This window comes from Taurulus bubalis (genome assembly GCF_910589615.1).
Source record: "Taurulus bubalis genome assembly, chromosome: 1".
Taxonomy (NCBI): Eukaryota; Metazoa; Chordata; class Actinopteri; order Perciformes; family Cottidae; genus Taurulus; species Taurulus bubalis.
Window position 1 is genome coordinate 18753579 of NC_136589.1, and position 23591 is coordinate 18777169.

At 44.1% G+C, this 23591-nt stretch overlaps 2 protein-coding genes across 2 annotated transcripts; both read left to right on the plus strand.

The window, feature by feature from the left end:
• Positions 1–5635: 5635 nt before the first annotated feature.
• Positions 5636–6651, plus strand: hikeshi (heat shock protein nuclear import factor hikeshi). The gene has a single exon (XM_079223484.1). It carries the CDS (start codon positions 5987–5989, stop codon positions 6572–6574), a length of 588 nt encoding a protein of 195 aa, XP_079079610.1. The 5' UTR covers positions 5636–5986; the 3' UTR covers positions 6575–6651.
• Positions 6652–9059: 2408 nt separating this feature from the next.
• Positions 9060–20085, plus strand: LOC306733951 (dehydrogenase/reductase SDR family member 13-like). Its single transcript, XM_079215266.1, has 6 exons — positions 9060–9377; positions 10539–10657; positions 11388–11511; positions 13289–13461; positions 17842–17995; positions 19220–20085. Exons 1-6 carry the CDS (start codon positions 9251–9253, stop codon positions 19477–19479), a joined length of 957 nt encoding a protein of 318 aa, XP_079071392.1. The 5' UTR covers positions 9060–9250; the 3' UTR covers positions 19480–20085.
• The last annotated feature ends 3506 nt before the right edge of the window (positions 20086–23591 follow it).

Consider the following 23591-nt stretch of genomic DNA (forward strand, 5'->3'; position numbering starts at 1 on the left):
TCGTGGGGCTCAAGCGATTCTGCCCAAGGAAGACGGGTCTAATACGCAGTTTAGCCCATCACTGATCAAAGAAATAAATGAATGACATACAATTCATCCAATCAGCACCCTAAAAAAGACTTCCAAGAGGGCAATTCTCATTTTGCCCCAGGGCTGCGCGTTCCCGTGTCTCTGTCTCCTCGGGCAGACGAGGTGCGCGCCACCCATGATAACAACATGACAGCGGCGAGCTGGAGCCACTGGTCTTCAAAGAAAATCAAATGCTAACTCTGTATCACCTCTCCTCCAACACCCGTTTGACAGAAGACCTTTGGCTGAGAAACTACAGGTGAAACACCTGGTCCCAGATCCACCGGTCCGAAAAGCAAGGTAGTGCGGTACCCGTACATTAAAAACGATATGATTTTGCATATTTTTAGTATCGATACTTTATTCAAATAGCGCGGATTCTCTCTCTCTCTCTCTCTCTCTCTCTCTCGCTCTCTCTCATATAGTATTTAGTAGCTAAAGTGGTTAATATAGTGTGTAGTGTCATGGTGGGGTTTGTTGGGTTTTGTGTGTAAGTGGGGTTGTTCGGGCGGCGTGGCACGTGGCATGGACTACAGCGGCCTGACGCGGAGACACGGGGTGAGGATAGCGGGCTTCCCCTGCTTCGTAGAGGAGTGCAGGCTGGCCGTGGGGCACGGCAGCGTGGTCTCCGCTGCTCGCATGAGCGGAGGGGTGGTACTGTTCGTGGAGCTTTTTATGAAGAAAAAAATGCATTGGAGTCTATGGAGGTCATCTTCAAAGCAAACACTCAGTCTGCCATTCATCACACAGGTGCATCAAATCAGTGCAGCTTCATACACTCAAACTGCTATATCATACAAAGAGAGGACACACAGAGCAACTTTGTGCTCTTAGTGGAGAGGAAGAAAAGTGAATTTGATGAGACACACACACAGACATACAGAGACACACACACAGACACCCCCCCCCCACACACACACACACACACACACACACACACACACAGAGATAGCCACACGCGCGCGCGCACACGCGCACACACACACACACACACACACACACACACACACACACACACAGACACAGACACAAACACTAGGGCTGGGGTGGTATGACCAAAAATTCATATAACGCTGTTTTGCAAGATTTTGGCAGTATCATGGTATTTATTCACCGAGTAACGCTAGACAGTAGTGCCGTCAGCGTGCAGTAACTAATTTAATCTAATTTAATTTTCACAGGTTAATGTTAAGAGCGCAGTGGAGCTACTTGTGTGTCAGGGTTCTAACTTCAGTCATGATTCAAACTTTAATCGGGGTTATAAAATTACACCGCCACACAAACAGCTGTTCGCTGTCCCATCATGCAGTTCGGCGGTGTAATTTTGAACCATGACTGAAGCTAGCATACCTGACAAGTAGGGCTGTGCTACCGATTTCATAACAACTGTTGTTGCTCTACAGCAGTCAACTAGATAGCGGTGCCGTCAGCAACCAGCACCGTCATCAACCCATGCATATCTGCAAGAACAGCAGGCGGCAACATTTATATTTTTACAGTTTAATACTGGGAGCGCAGTGGAGCTACTTAGCTGTCAGGGTAACTTGGTTCACTCATGGTTCAAAATTACACGGCCAAATTGCATACTGGGAAGTTGGGTGGCGAACAGCTGTTTGTGTGGCTTGTCTTCCGGTCTGTCTCTTCCTGGTTTTTTTGTGCGCGAACTCTACCCAACATGCAATTTGGCGTGTAATTTTATACCAAGTGTGAACCATAACTGAACCCAGTTACACAGTGTAACTAGGTTCAGTTATGGTTCACACTTGTTATAAAATGGTGCTGTTAATGGAATCAATGTGTTTACTTGTTTAAAAAAAAAAATACCGTGATTGAAACTGCCAGAATCCTACAAAATACCGTGGTATGAATTTTTGGCCATACCACCGAGAAAGGTATGCTAGCAGGTAAGTAGCTTCGCTGCACTCTCAGCATTGACCTGTGAAAAATTAAATATACTGGCTGCTGTACATCCAACAACAGTTGGTATGTCTAAGCACTGGTATGATGGTATGTGAAAAAATCACTTTATGGAAATCTGAAACCTGTATGCTGCACAGCCCTAATACACACTCACACACAAAGACAGACACACATGTACAAAAACACACACAACCACGCACACACACAAAAATAGACACATTTATCGTGGAATCCAACAAACTTATACTAATACTTTTTTGTCAGCAAGCCTGAAGTTCAGCCAACTGCTCCATTGGACTCCATGTTAAATCTGACCACAATTTTCTCTCATGACGCAAACGTGAGCACTTTATAAACTGAAGTTATGCTCTCATTTCTAAATCCTGACAAATATTTAAGTAACGGAAACATTCTCAGAAGTCTTGTGCTTCTAGTGATTCAGTTATTTTCGCGATGGGATTCACGGTTGTCTGTCAAATACAGAAGTTTGAAAGATAGTTTTTTTCATTAAATCTACAGACCAGTCTTCCTCGCAGTGAACACAGTAACACAGGTGTTTCAAGTTAGCCAATCAGGGCTGTCACCACGACAAACCTGTGACACAGACGCACACACGCAGAAGGAACTGACAGTTGGTCAGCTGACATCCTGACTGTGTGTGTGTGTGTGTGTGTGTGTGTGTGTGTGTGTGTGTGTGTGTGTGTGTGTGTGTGTGTGTGTGTGTGTGTGTGTGTGCGTGTGATTACGGTCGCGTGAACATAGTGGAGAGACAGAGAAGTGAATTTGATTGCTAGCACAGTCAGCTAGCTTTGTGTTAGACAAAGCTAACTGACTGTGTGTGTGTCTATGTGCGCGTGCCTACGCCGTCGACGTGACGACGGGACCGCGTTGCTCTGCAATTAGCCGCCATGCCGCCAGGGGGGTGTGCCTGTGTGGCTGTGTGGTTTCAGGGGTTATAGCCGAATTCCGGTCACAGTAAACAATGGCGACCAAGTTGGAGCGGCTGCATTAAAGTTGGAGCTCATCAATATTGAAGAGCAAATGCTTATATTGCAAATGTTGAAGCGCAGGCAACAGAGAAGACGTTTGCGGAGGTGGTCTGTACGACCACTAAACCGGTCGAGGCTGGGAAAAAGCAACTGCCGGAAATTACGTTCTGAGCGGACCAATCAGAGCGCTTGCGGTCCGCGTCAACGCGACGCGTAGTTCGGATTTTTTGGAGGTGCGCGTCAGGCTACGGCGTAGGGGTCTGCGTTGACGGCGTAGGTACGCCATCGACCTGACGGAGAACCATAAACTAGGCTTTAATACGTTCGCGTGTGTGCGTATGTCACTCTGAATCAGAATTAACAGCTCCACTGACGCTTACCTTCACATTATTAACACACATATGACTTGGAGATATTCAGTCAAAGGCATTGTACAGCCTCCTGTCTGTCTACCTGTCTGTCTTGCAGTCTTTCCTTTCAAAATAAAAGCCCCATGAATTAACTGTATCTTAACATAAAGCTGAAATGAGGATTTTTGTATTAAATACATAATGCTCTTACTAACACGTATGTATGTTGGCATATAAATATATATATATATATTATGTACCTCAATAACACATCTCACTACCGGTAATGTATATATATTACGACGTCTTATGGCATTCTAGCCACACTTTCAAAATTTCTTGTGAAATTTTCTAGTAAGTGAATATTGTTTATTTGTGTTTATTGAATATTGTTTATCTGTGTTTATTAGTGAATATTTTTTATTCGTGTTTAATAGTGAATATTGTTTATGTGTGTTTATTAGTGAATAATGTTTGATTCGTGTCATTAGATTTGACTCGATGCCTTTTATTAAATGTTTTCAAGTTATGTCATTTAATTTCTATGAATCATCTTTTACACTATTTGATAAATTGTTTTTTATTTTATTTTAAATATTTTGAGTTACATAGTTGAGAACTAGTAATCTAATATTCAACTATTATTGTTGTAAATAACATTAAAATAAAGACTTGAAACAAACAGTTTCAGAGTATCGTTACTAATATTACTAATATTGTTATTTCATATAACATTATTCTATTGTTTGTACATATTGTGCATTTCATATATTTAACCGCGTACCTGTATAATTGTTGCTGCCGCGGGATTAATAGAGAAACTTTCTATTTATTTCATATTAACAACAAACAGCCTCCTGCTAGCATCGGATGGCTAACCGGTTAGCTAACGAGCAAAAGTTCAGAGGCAAACCGATCAAAACGGAGCTTCCTACCGGCTGCTGTCCGGTAAATGCCGGTGAACGGAACGGAAAAGTGTCCGCTAGAAAACCACCGAACGGAAAGTTAATTTCCGGTTGCTTTGCTGCTGTGAACGTCACCGGACTGAACCGACCCCAGGAGAGAAGTCAGCATCAAGCCACCGGAAACATATACACAGCTTATCCGGATCACGCTTTCACAATAAAACACGTCACGTTTGTTTGAAAACTCTTTTTAATCAATTCAATAAAGAAGAAGAAGAAACGTGCCCTCGATTTATTCTGATATAATTACTGTTTCCTCGTTTGTACTCCAACTGCTGTACAAGTACTTCCTGTACGAGTACTTCCCTCGGGGTAAATTAAGTGTATTATAACTTGAAAAGATAACTGACTTTGGTTCAATATTACAAAATGTACATTTAGATGTTATTCTTCATTTCGATTATTATTAATAAATATTAATTTCAGTACAGTTGCGCAAAATCTTTAACTGGAATTTATTGATTGAAATTTAAATACAACATTAAAAGTGCCAACTAATATCTCTAACATGATTTATTACATGTATTTTTTTCCCAGGTGATTTTATTGCGACTTTTATGTCGTTTAATGCCATTTTTGCTTTAATTTCTCACTTCCGGTCGTGCTCATTGACGCAATCTTAGCTGCTCTGGATCTGCCAAGTCGATCCACGAATCATCTAGCGCGTACACGCCAACAACAGAGTGGAGTCAGCCTAAACCCTGATCTTGGTCTCCCAGGCAGGACACTTTTACAACAGAGTTCTGGGTCTACAGATCGAGGCTTGTTTTGTTTCGTAATAATAACAATAACCATAATAATAACATGTGTTTGATCGTGTGAGGCACGATTTAAACCTCACTAAACCCAAATATTCACCACGGCTACCAACAGCTCTGATACTGCTTATTCTGCTGACAAACACACACACACACACATACATACATATATATATATATATATATATATATATATATATATATATATATATATATATATATATATATATATATATATATATATATATTTGTGTGTATTAAATAAGTTACAAAAAAATGAAGGTATAATAAATATATGTAAACTAAAAAAAATCACCTATCGTTCAAAATGCACTAAAACACCAATACATATTTATATATTATTATTATTTTATACAGTATATATATATATATATATATATATATATATATATATATATATATATATATATACACACAAATATATATATATATACACACACACACATACACACACATACATACACTCTTTATATTTATATAAAATACAATTAGATTATCCTTTATTAGTCCTACAGTGTGGACATTTGCAGTATTACAGCAGCAAAGTGCAACAGCAAGTCTTCAGTAAACAAAACGATTAGAATAAATAACTAATAAAACAGGGAAGATATAATAATAAAAAGTAAACCGTAAAAAAACACAAAAAACACAGTATTTGTATTGCACACTAGTATTGCACATGAACCGCCTGTAGGGGTGAATATTGGATCTGCCTGTCAGTCCGCGTAAAGGGGTGGAGAACTTCCTGTCAGTCCAGATGAATGGGTGAATATTAATATGTGCCTGTCCGTCCGTCCGTATAAAGGTCACACCCTTCCTCATCCAGGACGTCCGGTCGATCGTCGAGCAGCCACAACGAACTGCTAGAAGTTCTCTCGGGCCTTCCCGCCGTCTTCTCCCGGTGATCCTCCGCGATGTTCGGCTGTCTGGTTGCCGGCCGCTTGGTGCAGACGGACGCGGCGCAGGTCGCCTCGGACAAGTTCGTGTTCGATCTTCCGGACTACGAGCACGTGAACCACGTGGCGGTCTTCATGCTGGGCACGGTCCCGTTCCCCGCCGGCTCGGGCGGAGCCGTGTACCTCTCGGTCCCGGTCCCGGGGGCCGCGGGCCCGGTGTGGCAGCTGCTCGGCTTTATCACCAACGAGAAGCCGAGCGCCTTCTTCCGGATCTCCGGGCTGAAGGCCGGGCAGGCGGGGGGGTCGCACCCCTTCGGCTCCTGCTCCTCCTCCGTGGCTCAGGTCGGGGTCTCGGTGGAGGCTCTGGACCAGCTGGCCCAGCAGACCCCGGTGTCCGGGTCCACCGCGTCCACCGGGGACTCGTTCCTGCAGTTCGCCCAGAAGACGCTGGACAGCTTGTACAACTTCGCCTCGTCGTTCGCCGTGACGCAGGCGCAGATGACGCCGAACCCGTCCGAGACCTTCATCCCGTCCAGCTGCGTCCTCAAGTGGTACCAGAACCTCCAGAGAAAGCTGAGCCAGAACCCGAACTTCTGGAAGACCTGAGCCGCTAAACTAAGGACATTTATAATAAACACAAACAATAACTTCACGATGAGTGTATTTTATGTTTTCAAGATGAAAAGGATACAATTAAAAGCTGTTTTCTGAGTGGATTCATTGCACAACGAGCATTTAGAAGCCCAAGAACCTTCTTGTGTGAAACTCGACTTCTTTATCAGGGTTCTGTTCCATCAGAACGGGTTCTGTAGTAAAGGTTCTGGTGCTTCACTGCTACAATCAGCCGCCAGGTGGCGCTGCAGCTCTTCAGACTTTACATACAGAATGTGGACAGGTGATGCATTCAGGGACACGTTTATATTCCAGCTGTGGGGCCTTCAGGTGCTCAGTGAGGCTTTCAGGTGCTCAGTGGCCCAATCTCAATCTCCACCCTTATGGACTCTTGGGCTGCGGTCGAATAGTCCATTTTAGTTAGGAACCTTCCTAACTGAGTGAAATGACCCGGAAGTACCTAAGTGGCCACCATGATAAGTGCCGGTCGAATTGTCCAAACGCAAAGGAAAGGAGCTTAAATGCTTCCTAATTTAGCTCCTTTAGCATAGGAACCACTGGACCTTCCTTTACGAAAGGAAAGGAGATAATGCCGACCCACAATTCCTTGCGGCGGCAATATTTAAAGTGACGTATCATTCGGCAGTTCACGAGAACAGACGATCATGTAAATAACCGTTGCTATAATTTGGGAATACTTTCAATAATCTGTTAAACCGGCTGACAAACTACGCACGTTACGTTGCTGAAAACTGCTGTAAAGTGATCAAACTGATGTATTTGATATTCTCTCTGGTGTTGAACTGCAGCTTCAGCCCTCATTCTTTTATTTGATTTGACTTCAGTTGCAGAAGCTTTGATGAAGAGTTAAATTGGACGAGCTCTTGAGTCTGAGTCATGTTTCTGATTATCGTCTTTTTAATCAACTATTTTGTCACATTACAATAACACATAAAGTCAACACGAGTTGTGTGGTGTTTCATAAACTGTTGTCTGCATATTTTTATGATCAGATTATAATCTGCATATAAACCATAACAACATAAAGGGATATGATAATCAGAAACATGACTCAGAGTGAAGAGCTCGTCCAGTTTAACTCTTTCATTAAAGCTTCTGTAACTGAAGTCAAATCAAATAAAATAATGAGGGCTGAAGCTGCAGTTCAACACCAGAGAATATCAAATACGTCAGTTTCATCACTTTACAGCAGTTTTCAGCAACGTAATGTTTGTAGTTTGCCAGCCGGTTTAACAGATTATTGAAAGTATTCCAAAATTATAGCAACGGTTATTTACATGATCTGCGTTTGTCGGTCATGATAGTTTGTTCTCGTGAACGGCCAAATGATACGTCATTTTAAATGTTGCCGTCGCAAGGAATTGTGGGTTGGCATTATCTCCTTTCCTTTCGTAAAGGAAGGTCCAGTGGTTCCTATGCTAAAGGAGCTAAGTTAGGAAGCATTGAAGTTCCTTTCCTTTGCATTTGGACAATTCGACCGGCACTTATCATGGCGGCCACTTTGGTACTTCCGGGTCATTTCACTCAGTTAGGAAGGTTCCTAACCAAAATGGACTATTCGACTGCAGCCCATGCCTAAGGAAATTACCCACAATTCATTACAATGTGACGTTAAACACGCAGTTCCCAATGGAAGCATGAAGACGTAAAAAAAGAAGGTGGTAAACAAACAAGACACGTGGGCGTTCAGCCTGATAAAATACCTTTACACTACAACATTACGGATTAAAGATGGAACATACAAACACATGAAATCAGAGGAATGCAAGCAGAATATATATATAATAATATTTTTTCTACATTCATCAAACATTTCGTTTTGACAAAAACTAGTAAATAGATCATTTAAAATGATTTCTCATCTCGTGAGGAAGACGTTCAAATCAGTGAATAAAAAGTATAAAATAAATACACAATTGTACACAATATTTTTTTATGTAGTCACGTGATATGTTGCAGCAAAGTGTTCTCCCATGTTTACACCAGTACAAGCCCTCACAGCCTCTCACACTCAACCACTTAGCAGCTGACGTCAGTAAATCCCTGAGGGTTCAGGGTTTGAGGGTTTAGGGGTGAGTCCGGCCTCTGTAGAACCTCTGCATCTCCTCCATGTTAAAGAGAAGTAATGAAACATTTAAAATAAAAGACAAAGTAATCGACCAAGAAGTACATTTAATAACACAAAGTACATTTATGGGACAAAAGTAAATATTTACTAATACTAAAACTTCTTCTGTCTGTTTCAGTGATTATTATTATTTAGATAAACCACAGTGCAACAGTTGTTTTGATAAATACTGAATAAATAAACTTTATTATTATTATTATTAACGTTAATAAAATAAAAATAATTTGATTGATCATTTTTATGAAGAATAATTCGTCCACGGGGTTTTGTTTTGAAGGTTCGCACCGGAAGTCCTCTACCTGGGCGTCTCAGTGGGTGAAAGATCAAACGGCAGCGGGATTTTCAGGTGAAACACGGACCGACGGCAGAACCGGTCTGACCGGACCAAGCCGAGCCGCCACGGCCCGGCCCGCCTCAGCCGGCAGGACCGGTCCGACAGGTGAGTCCCGGCAGGTGTATAAAGGGCGTTCGGCGGCTCTCAGACCACGCCAGACCTCCAGACCACCAGACACCTCCAGACCATGTTGCACGTGCTGCTGCTGGTCGCGGTGCTGCTGGGCGGCTACGTGTTCCTCATGCGCACGCTCTTCAGAGGCTCCAAATGCAAAGGCAATGCTGCCATGAGCGGAAAGACCGTCATCATCACAGGTGAGTCCGGCCGGCCGCGGGGGGCGGGGCTACCACAGGTGGGCAGCCTGAAGCAGGTACTGGGTAACTGGTGTTATTTCACTGGTCATGGTGTCACTGGTGTAAATTAAACTAAGAAAACTGTGGGGTATTTAAAGGAACTGGTTATTAGTTGTGTGTGTGTGTGTGTGTGTATATATATATATATATATATATATATATATATATATATATATATATATATATATATATTATAGAGGCATTTAAAGACCTTCATTATTTCCGTTATTGTCTAAATGATGAATTGAGAAACATAAATGATGAATTGAGAAACATAAATAAAAATTGGTGAAAAAAGATGAAATAGGATAGAATATTTCTGGATTGTTTCTCTGGTTGCTATTGTTGTTGTGTTGAACATTTAGTTTTTTAACTCTTCTTTCTTTATTGTAACTTCTGCAGAGCAATTTCCAAATAAAAACAAAGTTTGATCTCATTTTTATCTTAAAACTCTAAAAACAAATGTGATCCAGTAAACATGTTCACCAGCTGTTATCATGCTAACATTAGCTGTTAGTTTGCAGTAAACACAATGTCACGATTCATCCTCTGGGGAACACGACTGGTTTTACCAAACCTGCTGACATTCCACCAGTAGACGTTGAGATGTTTAAGGGTTTCAAGTTTTAAGGGTTTAGTTTTTTTTAAGGGTTTAATGGTTTCAAGGTTTAGGAGTTTAAGAGGTTTCAGGGTTTAGTTTTTTTTTTTCAGGGTTTAAGGTTTAGGGGTTTAGGGGTTCAGGGTTTAAGGGTTTAAGGGTAATTTATTGTCATGAAGCAACACAACAAACGCAACAAACAAAAGGAGCACAGGAGAGGTTTTATGAATCATAATGAACGTAAACAACATAAACTGAGTCCAGCTCCTCTCGTCCCCCCGGAGTCCTGCAGCTTGATCCTGGTCCTCTTCATGAATCCAGGTCTCTTAGGACTTGGGCTCATGCTGGGTAGTGGAGGGGCCTCGGGTCCTAGGTGGTTAGCTTAGCATCCAGTCTCTTCCCTGGGGCGGGTGGGTCCGGCAGGTCTTGATCCTCATGAGGTGTTGCTGCAGCTTCTTCGTGCTCGGATCTCGTACCTGGACGGGCATGGGGAACTGTAACGTGTTCCGGTCTTCCTGCTGCAGGAGGGAACACCGGCATCGGGAAAGCCACGGCTCGGCACCTCGTCAGGAAGGGAGCCAGAGTGATCCTGGCCTGCCGGAACCGGGTCAAGGCCGAGGTCGCCATCGCGGATATAAAACAGGTGAGTAGGAGGAGGAGGAGGAGGAAGTGGTGATGCTGGTGGTGGTTTGGAGGAGGAAGAAGAGAAGGAGGAGGAGGAGGAGGAGGAGGAGGAGGAGGAGGAGGAGTAAGCGCTTTCAGAAATCCCTCTGACGGCAACATGTGGCGGCTTGTTAGGGAGCGGTCGGTCGCATTACTTTTTATTTCTGAAGGAAGCTGACGCCAGTGAAAGCAGCTGAAGTGCTAAACATGTTGTGTAGTGTCATTTCATTTATTTAACTTAACTTTATTAAATTTGATTTTATTTAAGCACCAACAAAAGCTTAAGTTTACTGACAGGAAGGGCAATTTCTATTTCAAATGTAAAAACTGGAGAGAAAAGGAAGGCCAGGAGGGAGGGAGGGAGGAGAGAGAGGGAGAGAAATGCCTTTTAATTATCACAGTGTTGTTGTTTGAAGTGCGAGCAGTGAAAGCAGTTGAAGTGTACACATAAAGGAGCTGAATGTGAGCGATGAAAGGAGTCGACGTGAACGAGTCAAATACTCTAACAAGTTTACCACCAGGACCTGAAGTGTATGCTGAGTATAAACTGAAAGGAGTTGAAGCGTTCGCTGGAGGACAACTGTCCTCTGGTTTCCAGTGTGACGACATAAACATCTGGCTCTTTGTTGAGTCTGTGGTCTTATCATAGATATACGACATGTCGTAACCTGATGGTGGTGGTGATGATGATGGTGGTGATCTCCTTCCAGGAAACAGGAAGTACTGACGTCCTCTTCATGCAGTTGGACCTGGCCAGTCTGAAGTCAGTCCGCTGCTTCACCGAACGCTTCCTGAAAACAGAGTCCAGGTTGGACCTGCTCATCAACAACGCTGGTACACGCACGCACGGACGCACACACGCCTGCATTCTCGGCACTAGATGTCACCAGATCGTACACGCTGGCCCTTTAACCCTCTTGAGGTCGGCGCGGATTATGATATTTACGGGATGTTTCTATTAATAGCTCCGCGAAGACACGGCACATAAATATGAATCCGATGTTTTTAGATGTGCCAGAGTCTGGAGCTCGCACCACTTGCTCTGTGAGCTCCTATGTGACTTTCACAGGAGATCACAGCCTGTGGAGTTGCCTGTGTGAAACTACCCAATGAACACTCACTCCCTAAGGCACCTACGCTGCAAAAAGACACTGGTTTTCAGTTAGATAGGCAACACACTACCCAGCTAAAAACCAGCTGAAAACCAGTGTTTTCGTGCAGTGTACTGCAGAACAAACACTGGCCACAGAGAGATGGCAGTTGTGCGTCGATCAGCTGTTCAGTTGTACTCTGCGCGACGCGACACATGACCATGCGCTGGTAAAGAGTACATAGCAGTTTTCAGAACAAGAACATATGCATATATGTTCTTGTTCTGAAAACTGTTCTTGAAAAAACAAAACTGAAACATGCACATTGTGTAGACATTGTGAATAGATCGTTTTTCTAGAGTACATATTTAGTTGGAAAACAAAAACTGTTGTAATATACATTTTTCATTTGCACACATGTCATTCCTCAGTCTCATTTTATTTCAGTCCCTCTCTCATGTTGATGAAAGTAGTGACAGACAACACTTCTCCTCAAAAAACAATAATACAAAATGTGGTATTAGACATTTATTTACATGTATCTACCATTTTATTCATATATTCCACTGCTTTTGTGAACCTAAGACCTTTGGTAAACCAATTTCTACCACCAAAACAGTTTGTCCACATGAGTAAAGTTATGTTTTCACAAGAGATATGAAGAATTTCAAAAATCGAGCTTCAATTTTTCAGCTTTAGGGCCATATTATTGAGAATGAGGCCTAAGACCCTGAAGGGTTAAGTGAAGGCTCCTCCCAATGGTTGTGATGGCAGGCGGGTCATTATTCCAGAATAAAGGCTGAGTGGATGAAAACAGGCCGGTTGTTCCAGGTTCACCTCCAGTCGACATTAGACGTGGAACCAATAACGGGACAGGAAGTAGCTCACCTGGACGGGATCCAGTCCTCTAAAACACCTGAGCCTGCAGCTCCTTAAATAATCATGTTTCTAACACAGGAAGTGTGATCAGCTGATCACGTCCTGCAGATAATCAGGTGTCACACAGGTGTATTGTACCTGCGGGTGTCACACAGGTGTATTGCACCTGCGGGTGTCACACTTGTGTATTGCACCTGCGGGTGTCACACTGGTGTATTGCACCTGCGGGTGTCACACTGGTGTATTGCACCTGCGGGTGTCACACTGGTGTATTGCACCTGCGGGTGTCACACTGGTGTATTGCACCTGCGGGTGTCACACTGGTGTATTGCACCTGCGGGTGTCACACTGGTGTGCAGGTGAGCCGGCCGGTGCAATACCAACGAAGCAGCACACCTGATGTGGAATGCAGCCATCAATCATTACTGGTTTCTCTGTCGCTCAGTGTGATTAAGACCTGCTGAGGCCTCAGTGCCAAAGAGTTCAGTTTATTATCATACATAATATTCTTTATCAAACAAATTGTATTTAACATTTTGTAATCATGTTTATGTTCTAATTGATTACATTTAGATTTTCTATAAATGTATACATTTGTGTTATGTACCATTCTTTAAAATGCACACCTGTCTGTCCTGCAGGTCTGGTGGCTGACGGGCGGACAGAAGACGGTTTCGGCATAGAGTTCGGGGTGAACCACCTGGGTCACTTCTTGTTGACGTACCTGCTGCTGGACCTCCTAACGGAGGCGGGCGGTGGCCGCGTGGTCACCGTGTCCTCCATGGCGTACCGCTGGGGACACATCGACCTGGAGGTGAGTCCAGAGACCTGGTCCAGGTGTTACCTCTTCAGAATCAGAATCAGAAACCGTTTATTTGCCAGGAATATTTACACGAACGAGGAATTTTTCTAGCCAGGAGGTGCATACATTAGACACGAGACAAACAACAATCAGCAATCAACGACAACAACAGTGCAATTATATTAAATCAAGTATAAGATAAAGAGCTCAGACAAACAGATAACGTTAATGTAAGTATTTAACTTGTATTTGTGATGTTATATATAGGCTATATATAAAATGAACTGAATTGAATTAAGTTTATGTTAAAGTGACATGTGTGTTTAAGTTAAAGTGTATGTTAAGTGGCATGAGTGTAAATATGAAGTGTGCAGGGGAGTGACCGGTAAGAAGAAAGAAGAGGAAAGAAAAGAATGAAAAAAATAGTCCTGGGGGTGAAAAAAGTCAGAAAAGTAGTCAGAAAAATAGTCCAGCGGGTGACAGAATCAGTCAGTGGGGGACCCGGGCTCTGTTGATGAGCCCGACTGCGGACGGGAAAAAACTGTTGGTGTGGCGTGAGGTCTTGGTCCTGATGGACCTCAACCTCCTGCCAGAGGGAAGGTACTAAGGTACGAACAGGTTGGGCCCAGGGTGAGAGGGGTCAGCTACAATCTTTCTAGCTCGCTTCAGAGACCTGAAAGCGAACAAGTCCTGGAGGGATGGCAAATTGCAGCCAATCACCCTCTCAGCAGAGCGGATGATGCGCTGCAGCCTGGTCTTGTCCTTGGCAGTGGCTGCAGCATGCCAGACGGAGATGGAGGAGCAGAGGATGGACTAAACGATGGCAGTGTAGAATTGCACCATCATTTTCAGGTTGAATTTCTTCAGCTACCTCAGGAAGAACATCCTCTGCTGGGCCTTCTTTGTGATGGAGCTGATGTTCAGCTCCCACTTGAGGTCCTGAGAAATGATGAAGCCCAGGAAGCGGAAGAACTCCACAGCGTCGACGGGGGAGTCACACAGGATGAGAGGGGCGGGTGGGGCTGCATTCTTTCTGAAGTCCACAACCATCTCCACTGTCTTCAGGGCGTTGAGCTCCAGGTTGTTTTGGCTGCACCAGGTCTCCAGGTGGTCAGTCTCCCACCTGTAGGCGGACTCGTCCCCACCAGAGATGAGTCCAATGAGGGTGGTGGCATCCGCGAACTTCTTGACGGAGCTTGACGGACTGGTGACTGGAGGTGTAGCTGTTGGTGTACAGGGAGAAGAGCAGAGGGGACAGAACGCAGCCTTGGGGGGAACCGGTGCTGATGGTCCGAGAGCCCGAGACGTGTTTCCCTAGCTTCATGTGCTGCTTCCTGTCAGTCAGGAAGTCTGTGATCTACCTGCAGGTGGAGTCGGGTACTTGCAGCTGGGAGAGCTTGTCCTGCAGCAGAGACGGGATGATGGTGCTGAAGGCAGAGCTGAAGTCCACAAACAGGATCCTGGCGTAGGTTCCTGGGGAGTCCAGATGCTGGAGGATGTAGTGGAGGGCCATGTTCACAGCATCATCTACAGACCTGTTGGCCATGTAGGTGAACCAGGGAGGTGTTGAAGATCCCTGTGAACACCGGAGACAGCTGATCAGCACAGTGCTTCAGGGTGGCGGGGGAGACAGAGTCCGGGCCCGCTGCTTTGCAGGGTTTCTGTCAGTAGAACTCGTTCAACTCATCTACCAGGCGGAGGTCGTTCATGGTGTGGGGGGTTTTGGGTTTGTAGTTGGTGATCTGCCTGAGCCCTCTCCAGACAGAAGCAGAGTGTTGTTGCAGTTTCTCTGGTCCACTTCTTGAATTTCCTCCCCACAGGTCTGCAAAGCTTTAATTTCTGCCTGTATGAGGGAATTAGGTGAACCATGTGGTCAGATTTTCCCAGAGCAGCACGTGGAACGGCGTGATAAGCCCCACTGATTGTGGTGTAGCAGTGGTCCAGAATGCTCTTCTCTCTAGTAGGGCATTTAATAAACTGTCTGTATTTAGGGAGTTCATGGCTGAGGTTACCTTTGTTAAAGTCCCCAAGGACAATAACTAAAGAGTCCGGATAGGTCCGCTACACACACCGTATCTGCTCGGTGAGTGTCCGCTGTGCTTCCTGCACACAGGATGAATGAAGCGAACTCACGTGGGGAGTAGAAGGGTTTGCAGTGGATGATCAGGGATTCCAGGTCCGACGAACAGTATTGTAGAATCACTGTTACGTCGTTACACCAGCCGTTGTTGGAGTAGAAGCAGATTCCTCCACGCTTTGTCTTGCCGGAGAGCTCCGTGTCGCGGTCCGCTCTGAACAGCTGGAAGCCAGCCAGCTGGAGCGCGGAGTCAAGTATCGATCCACAGAGCCAGGTCTCCGTGAAGCATAGAACGGAGGAAGAAGAAAAGTCTCTGTCTCTCCCAACAAGAAGCTGGAATTTGTCCAGTTTATTGCACAATGAGCGGACGTTGGAGAGAAATATTCCCGGCAGCGCTGTAAGAGATCCCCGTTTACGATTCCCTCGAGCCAAGGTGAGCGCACCTTTCACAAGAGTGTCCAGTAATTCCACAGAAGTTAAAAAAGTTGGAAATAAGTCCGCTGGAGTTGATCCCCTGATGTTCATGAGCTCATCTCTGGTGAAAGAGCTCCGGGAATCGCAGCAGAAAACAGTATTTAAGACAAAAACAACACAAAACAGAGAGCACCGACCCACCGAGGCAGCCATCTTCGGCGCCATCTTGAGATCAATGTGTACTTCAGATAGAACCGAAGGGCGACTGTGGCTCAGTGGTTAGCATACCCGTCTTTCAATCAGAGGATCGGAGGTTTGATCCCTGGTGCCGCTAGTCCATGTCGATGTGTCCTTGAGTAAGACACTCAACCTCAAATTGCTCCCCGTTGCTGTGTCTACGGTGTATAGAATGAAATGGAAGTCTCTTTGGATAAAAGCGTCAGCTAAATACAGTGGTGGGCTGTGCATTTTTTACCTGCGCATTTGTTTTGTGTAAACCCATGAAGCTCTAGCGTAAGTTCAGACAGGAAGACCATCCCCTCACGCTAGGCTCGTAGGCCTCTCACTTGTACTGTCCCTCACCAGCAGCCCACATTCTATACCGGAGATCACCGTCAGAAGAGTCATAGACTCTATCAGCTGTTTAACAGCTGGGCGCAACCAGTCACATTTAGTTATAACAAAACAATCCGAAACACACTAAAACACTGCGCACACACACAAGACATCTCCAGCGCAGCTGCTGCACCGTGGTGAGGGGAGAGGCGCGGCCCCAGTCCCGGCTCGACCAGCAGCAACAACAGCGCTGTGGCTTGTTACGACTGCAGATGTAAAAAATAGTAACACAACCAGCATTTCACTCACCACATGCCCGTAACCCTCTGTGTGAAAGGCGTCATCAGTAAATCCACCAGCAAGTCAGTTTCTCAGGCTTCAGCCTGAGCTTCAAGGTTGGTTCTAGGTAAAAGCTAGAAGTTTCTAGTAGCTTCGTGCCCCACTGACCAATCTTATACGTCCATGCCATTTCCAGGCGCTACACGTCAAATAATACACCCAGCTTGTCAAACTAAAGATCTGATTTGTTGAAGTCCATGACAGAAGAAAAAAATCTGATTGGATAGAACTCTCCTTAAAACCAGTTGCACTGCGCTGAAGGCAGAACAACAGAGGAAGACAGGAGATGTGCAATGAGAAAATAAGTTGATAGGGAAAATAATTATAATACATGTATTTGTGAAAAACAATTAAATTATAAAATAGCTATAACTTTGTGATTTTGTTCAAGCCAACAGTGAAGGCTTAGCAGGCCCTGACAGCCCACCACTGGCTAAATGTAATGTAACCAGTTATGTGGTGAAGCCATATTACAGTATGAACTATTAGTCGACAATCAATACAATAGTTTATCAATACACAATTTGTTATCATATAAGAAACTGTAATTAACTGACTAAATTACCTTGACTAAAGAATAGCGACTTAAGACTATGTATCAAGTATCGTGACTAAAGTATCTTACGTACTGCGATTTACGTATAATAAGTATCATGACTTGAGTATCTTATGTATGGTTACTTGAGTATCTTATGTATGGTTACTTGAGTATCTTATGTACTGTGACTTGAATATCTTATGTGCTGTGACTTGATTATCTTATGTATGGTGACTTGAGTATCTTATGTATCATATCTTATGTATCGTGACTTGAGTATCTTATGTATCGTGACTTGAGTATCTTGTGTATTGTGACTTGAGTATCTTAGGTATCGTGACTTCAGGACCATCTTTCGACTCGGCGTTGAGCCGGTTCTTGAGCTTCAGGATTTTTCGTGTGCTTTGACATCATGATGACCCCCCCACACTCACTGTGTTAACAAACTTGTTTTTGTTGTTGTGTTCAGGCTCTGGCGGTGAACAGACACCTGGGCACCGGCAGGTACAGCTGGCAGTTTTTCCAGGCGTACTGCAACAGCAAACTGTGCAACATGCTCTTCACCCACGAGCTCGCCAAGAGGCTGAAGGGATCCCCCGTCAGCTGCTACAGCGTTCACCCAGGTAATGAGAGGTAACCTGCAGGTCAGAAGACCTTGCCTCAAACTGTCTCCATACTGGCAGGAAACATGATTCCAGTTCCTCCAAACGTAGCTTCACAAACAGGAAGTAGATCGTTTCATCATCGTGCTTCTAGAGTATAGTTTACATCCTTTGTTGGTGTTTTTGTTTATTTCTGTCTTCACAAGCCGACGTTTGGATGGATTTCTACGTTAGAGTGAAAATGCTCATTTTAAAACGTACTCATTGACACGTGTGTGTATAACAACTGTTATGTTCTGAAATCTTTGGGTGGTAGACTTGAAGAAAAGGTTCTAGATTCAGTAAGTTACAATAAAATGGATTTAATAAAAAGTTGATGGTACAGTGTACACGAGGATGCACAAAAACACAGCGTCCACAGACCACTGAATATCTAACTGCAGTTAACTGTCTAGCCTTCAAATTATGCACACCAATCGGTGTAAAACATTTGATATTATAGATCAATATAATGGCCGTTGTCGTCTCTCATTGGCTTAATATTACAGCATGTAATTGTTTATAAGTTTAACAGAGGTGGAGGCAGCATTCGGGTTGGTTCAGAGGTGGTACCTCAGCACGCTTTGCTTCCTAGTACTTGACGTCATCTCTCCACCCCGCTGTGTACAGAGCACAAGTTTCCTCCCCTGGAGAAGTGGAGACCTGGTACGGCACCCATTTTGAGGAGAACTATGAGCTCATCTTCATTTCACATTCCTGGCCTACCTACAACTCTACCTACAACTACCTACATCTCCTATGTGAACACACTAACTAAACTAACTGTGACTTTCCCCATGATACGAATACACAATTTCACAAGGTTCACTCCCCCTTATTGTTTATATTCTTTCTTAAGTATCATATTTTACACATGGACATTCCTTATTTACAGTGTAAGGCATAGTACATTATAATAAATCTACAAAACCAAATGCATGAAATAGCAAACCCAGAGTTAGAAATGCAGTAAAACTTGTTCATGAAGGGTGGAGGTCTGGAGCTCCTGAGGGACATGAACTATGTGGGAGGTTCAAAGAAGGGAAGTCACTCTAGAGGCATTTCTACACAAACAGTCTTTGTCGCAACCCGATGAAGTTTATTTTGAAAAGACACGTGAGAACATGTGTGAGGGTTGTGACACCTGACGTCCGTACGCTGAGGGCAGGTGACCCTTAATCCAGGTGTGCCCCTCTCCTCCTGCAGGGGTGGTCCGCACCGAGCTGTCCCGTAACGTCAGCCTGTGGCAGAAGGTCTTCATCGAGCCCGTGGCCCGGCTGCTGTTCCTGAGCCCGGAGGCCGGAGCGCAGACCACGCTGCACTGCTCCCTGCAGGAGGGAATCGAACCCCTGAGCGGACGCTACTTCTCCTGCTGCGCTGTGGAGGAAGTCAACCCGCGGGGCCGAGACGACGCCGTGGCCCGGAGGCTGTGGGACGTCAGCGAGCGCCTCTGTGGACTCTCTTAAGGTGGACTGACCACAAAGGACTTTCCCCTCCACCTTAAATGGGAGCGATGTTAAAAACTGTTGGTGTCAAAGTGTGTCCTTCTATAAACTACCACTTCTGTAATAAAGCTTTGCTGTGGACCATCACTAGTGTGCGGCTGCCCCCTAGTGGCTGACGTGTGAAACATCAGATAAACAGAGTTGGAGGTGAAACAGCTGAAAGGTGAAGGTGTTGGACGGGTGTCTCCACCAGAGACCTGGATGTGGACGACTCGCCCACGCTGACTTGTAGTTCTTTATTGTGCCAACAAAGTAATCGTCGATTAACTTGAAATCACTTTAAACTGAATGGGAGTCGACCCGATTTGGATCGCCTCAGACATCTTTTATGAACACTTTCTATAAGTCTGCAGTAAGGGAATTACCCACGATACATAACGTTGTGCCGTTAGACATGGGGTTACCAGTGGAGGCATGGAGGCGTAAACAAAGAGGATGAAACATGAAATGGATTTATTCAAACATTTGTTTTCATTTTGTTATTTAAACATAACCAGTAAATAGATTTTTTTTTAAATCACCTCCAAGACATTCAAGAGAGCTGATTGGCTCTTAGATCTGATAGCATACGCCACGTGTTGTAGAAAAATTCTTATTTTATATCCAGTAATAGTTAACGCTCGATTGTTGACTATTAGTCTCTTGTTTAATCTAAACACATATCGTGTGTGGTTGATACAAATACATCTTATTTATATAACACACATCCAAACTAGTAGTAATGTATTTCACAGGCAGACATAAAAAGAATGAAGGATGCAGCTACACACACAGTTCTGAAGGACTTCAGTGTTCTTCATGCTAACGTTAGCCACCGCTAGGACTACATTCAGGAATCACAAGGTGCCTGTCAACGTGCAGACGGAGAAAACCACCAAAGCTCCCAACAAACAAGATACAGGCACTGCATCCAAAAGCCTGAAGCCGTGGTAGAGGACGACCAACCAAGAAGACAGAGGACAGAGGAGAGACAGGAAGGACACCTCTTAAGACAAGAACCGGACAACCATCCACCAGGAGAGAGGAAACGCCCACAAATACCTGGAGACACTCTAGACTTTAAATACGCTGGCAAGAACCATCTCTTCTCTGTTTCTGCATGTGTTCGTACAGAAGATGTGTCAGAAACAGAGATGAAAACATCTTCAGATCAGTCTGAGCCACTAAAGCTTGACAGACAGCTGAGACCAGTTCAACTGAGGACATTCCACTGGTTCAGGGTTCAGGGTGGTGTCTGTTTCAAGGTCCTCCTTCTTTAAAACTAGAACCATCTTCTCCCTGTGAAGAGGAGACAACAGAGGGTCACAACACATTTAATCTGGAACATTACCGGCTTCTTCTGTCTGTGAAGGTGACGTCGTTCAGACATCCATGACGGCTTCCCTCTCCTCACCTCTACTCCGTCTGAAAACACCTTCCTTCAGACATGAGGCCGACATGTTGATCATTAAAGATCTGCGTGTCGTGAGGAAAATTAACGAATCGTCATACAAAAGGTTCAAATCATATCTGAGGAAAATGTTGCAAATTGTTCTGCGCTTTCCTTCAAAAGTTCAGCAATATTAAGTTCAAGGTTAAAATAACTACAGAAATGTTGTCACTGAAGTACTCTATTTTCGTGATATATCAGCGAATTACATAATTGTTTTGTAGGTATAGCTAGGAATGCTGGATGAGTCCAGTCTGGGACAGTAGACCACAACTTCAGCGGTACAGACATCAATACTGTAGCAGTGATACTGATGGTAGCAATGGTAGGGATATGACCTACTGACCTTTGACCTTTAGCTGTGCTACAGGACCTGTACACCTCCAGGACCCTGAGGACCCTCCAGAACCTGTACACCTCCAGAACCCTGGGGACCCTCCAGAACCTGTACACCTCCAGGACCCTGGGGACCTCACAGGGCCTGTGCGCCTCCAGAATCCTGTGGAGGACCCCTTACAGCCTGGACACAAACCAATCGAACCACTCCCCTTTGGCAGGAGGCTGTCTATCAGGACCAAAACTCACGCCACAAAAATGCATTAAATACATTACTAGCAGCTTTAATGGTTTATGATTTATTATCGGTCCATATTAAGTTTCAGTGTGGTAATGTTATTTTAAATAAAAATAAAAAAATGCCTTTATTGTATTTTTTATATATATCCTTTGTGACTCTTTTTCTTCTGTTGTCAGATGAACCAGTTGCTTTACTCGTTTGTCGACAAGCTGTTGAATTATTAACAACCGTGGAACCAGACTATTCTAAAGCGAAATTACTTACTAAATATTTTTCATGTAGGATTCGTTACTTGATTTTCCTCGGGTGCCTCTCAGGGCAGCCCGCTGCTACTTAACCAAGGATGGGTCAAATGCAGAGAAGAATTTCCCGAAGGGGATTAATAAAGGATAATTTCTTTCTTTCTATCTCCACGCTATCTAAAGACGACATTCAATTCCATTCATTTTATTTTATTTTGCCCAATATCACAAATCATACATTTATCTCAGAGGACTCTGAACAGCATTCAACATCTTCTGTTTTTGGACCTTTGAACCCAACCCACTCCCGGGTCCATCAGAGTCGACCCTCTCTGGATCAGGGACCTGTTTAATCTGTCTCAACATTTACTGGATTGACCGGGTCTCGTAGTGGACTAGACATTAAACTGGAGTGGCCCCGGGTTCCTGCTGCGTTCTTGCAGCCTCACGCCGCCAGCAAACACCAGCTGAGTCTTGACTCCGTAGCAAAGGCGTCTGCTGACGCAAGAACAATCGGCATTCAAAATATCAGCATCAGAATTTACAAGTACCAAAAATAAAAGGTGCACATCGTGCAGAATAATATATATGTAACCCAGTGGTAAGGGCGTTGTCATCGCTGGGGCCACTAGAGGGCACTGTGTTTCTCAGGGAGCCAGCGAGACGTCAGGAACAAACAGGAAGTGAAATCATTTACTTTCGGTGTAGCGCTCGTGGCTTTCCAGATTTGATCTACATGTGCTGTACGGGATGAATGCCTATAGCGCCAATGTGCACGTGAGCTAGGCCGAGATAGTATTTAGAGTTGCCACTGCAGTTATTTTTGTACGTTATTCATGCACTTTATTTTATACACGTGATGTATGCACTTTCAGTTAGTGGAAGTTGCCACGTATCAGGGACTCTAATACCAATTGAACATACCAAATTAATTTAATACTGCTCTATTCTTCCAAGAGCCGTCGAGAAATAAAGAACCCCAAATATAACTCTGTGTATGGTGTTATTCCAAATTTCACCTGCCTACATATATTGTAATAATATAATGTATTATAGTCATTGATGCATTCACAACTAAAGGTGGAGCTCATTTTGATGACTTTCTATTAATTTGGTGAGATAGATGGATGGACACAGGTTTCATATTTCAAACATTCATAAGCTGTTTCCAGATCTCATAAATGAACCAACGCTAACTTTATTCTCTTTATTACCTGATACAGAAGCTGATGGCTTCCTCTGTGAACAGAAACTCTACACGCAGGAAACAACAGCCTTAAATATAACAACTCAACACATCAGAGTCTGAGAGAGAGAGAGAACGATGAAACGTATAGATTAATTTCCGTCGTTGTCCTGAGTTCTCCCTGCGACAGCTGCCCAGCACACGTCTCGTAGTATTCATGCAGGAGATGTCGTACATGTTGTGCTATGTGCGAATGAGATTTTATTAGATTGTTCTCTAGCGTATGCAGAGGTCCTGTTCCAGTGATCCCGGAGTAAATGATAATACTCACCGATATGGGTATAATGCCTTCGGCCTTTTATCTCACCCCGTACTTTGATCGTTAAGATTTTGGAATTATTCCCTTTCTGATGTTACTGACTGCCACACTCCATACAGTTAACTATTTATTTATGTAGTTTAAATAAACACTTTCCATTACCATCAAATGTTGTGTTTTCGCCATATTTTTCATAGCCTAGGAGCCAGGTTATGACACTTAATGAAGAAATACAGATCCACAGCAGCAGCACGCAGAGGGCAGAACCCTGAGAGTCCTGGACCCTATTTCTCGTACGTGGTTCAACAAAGTCGAGCAAA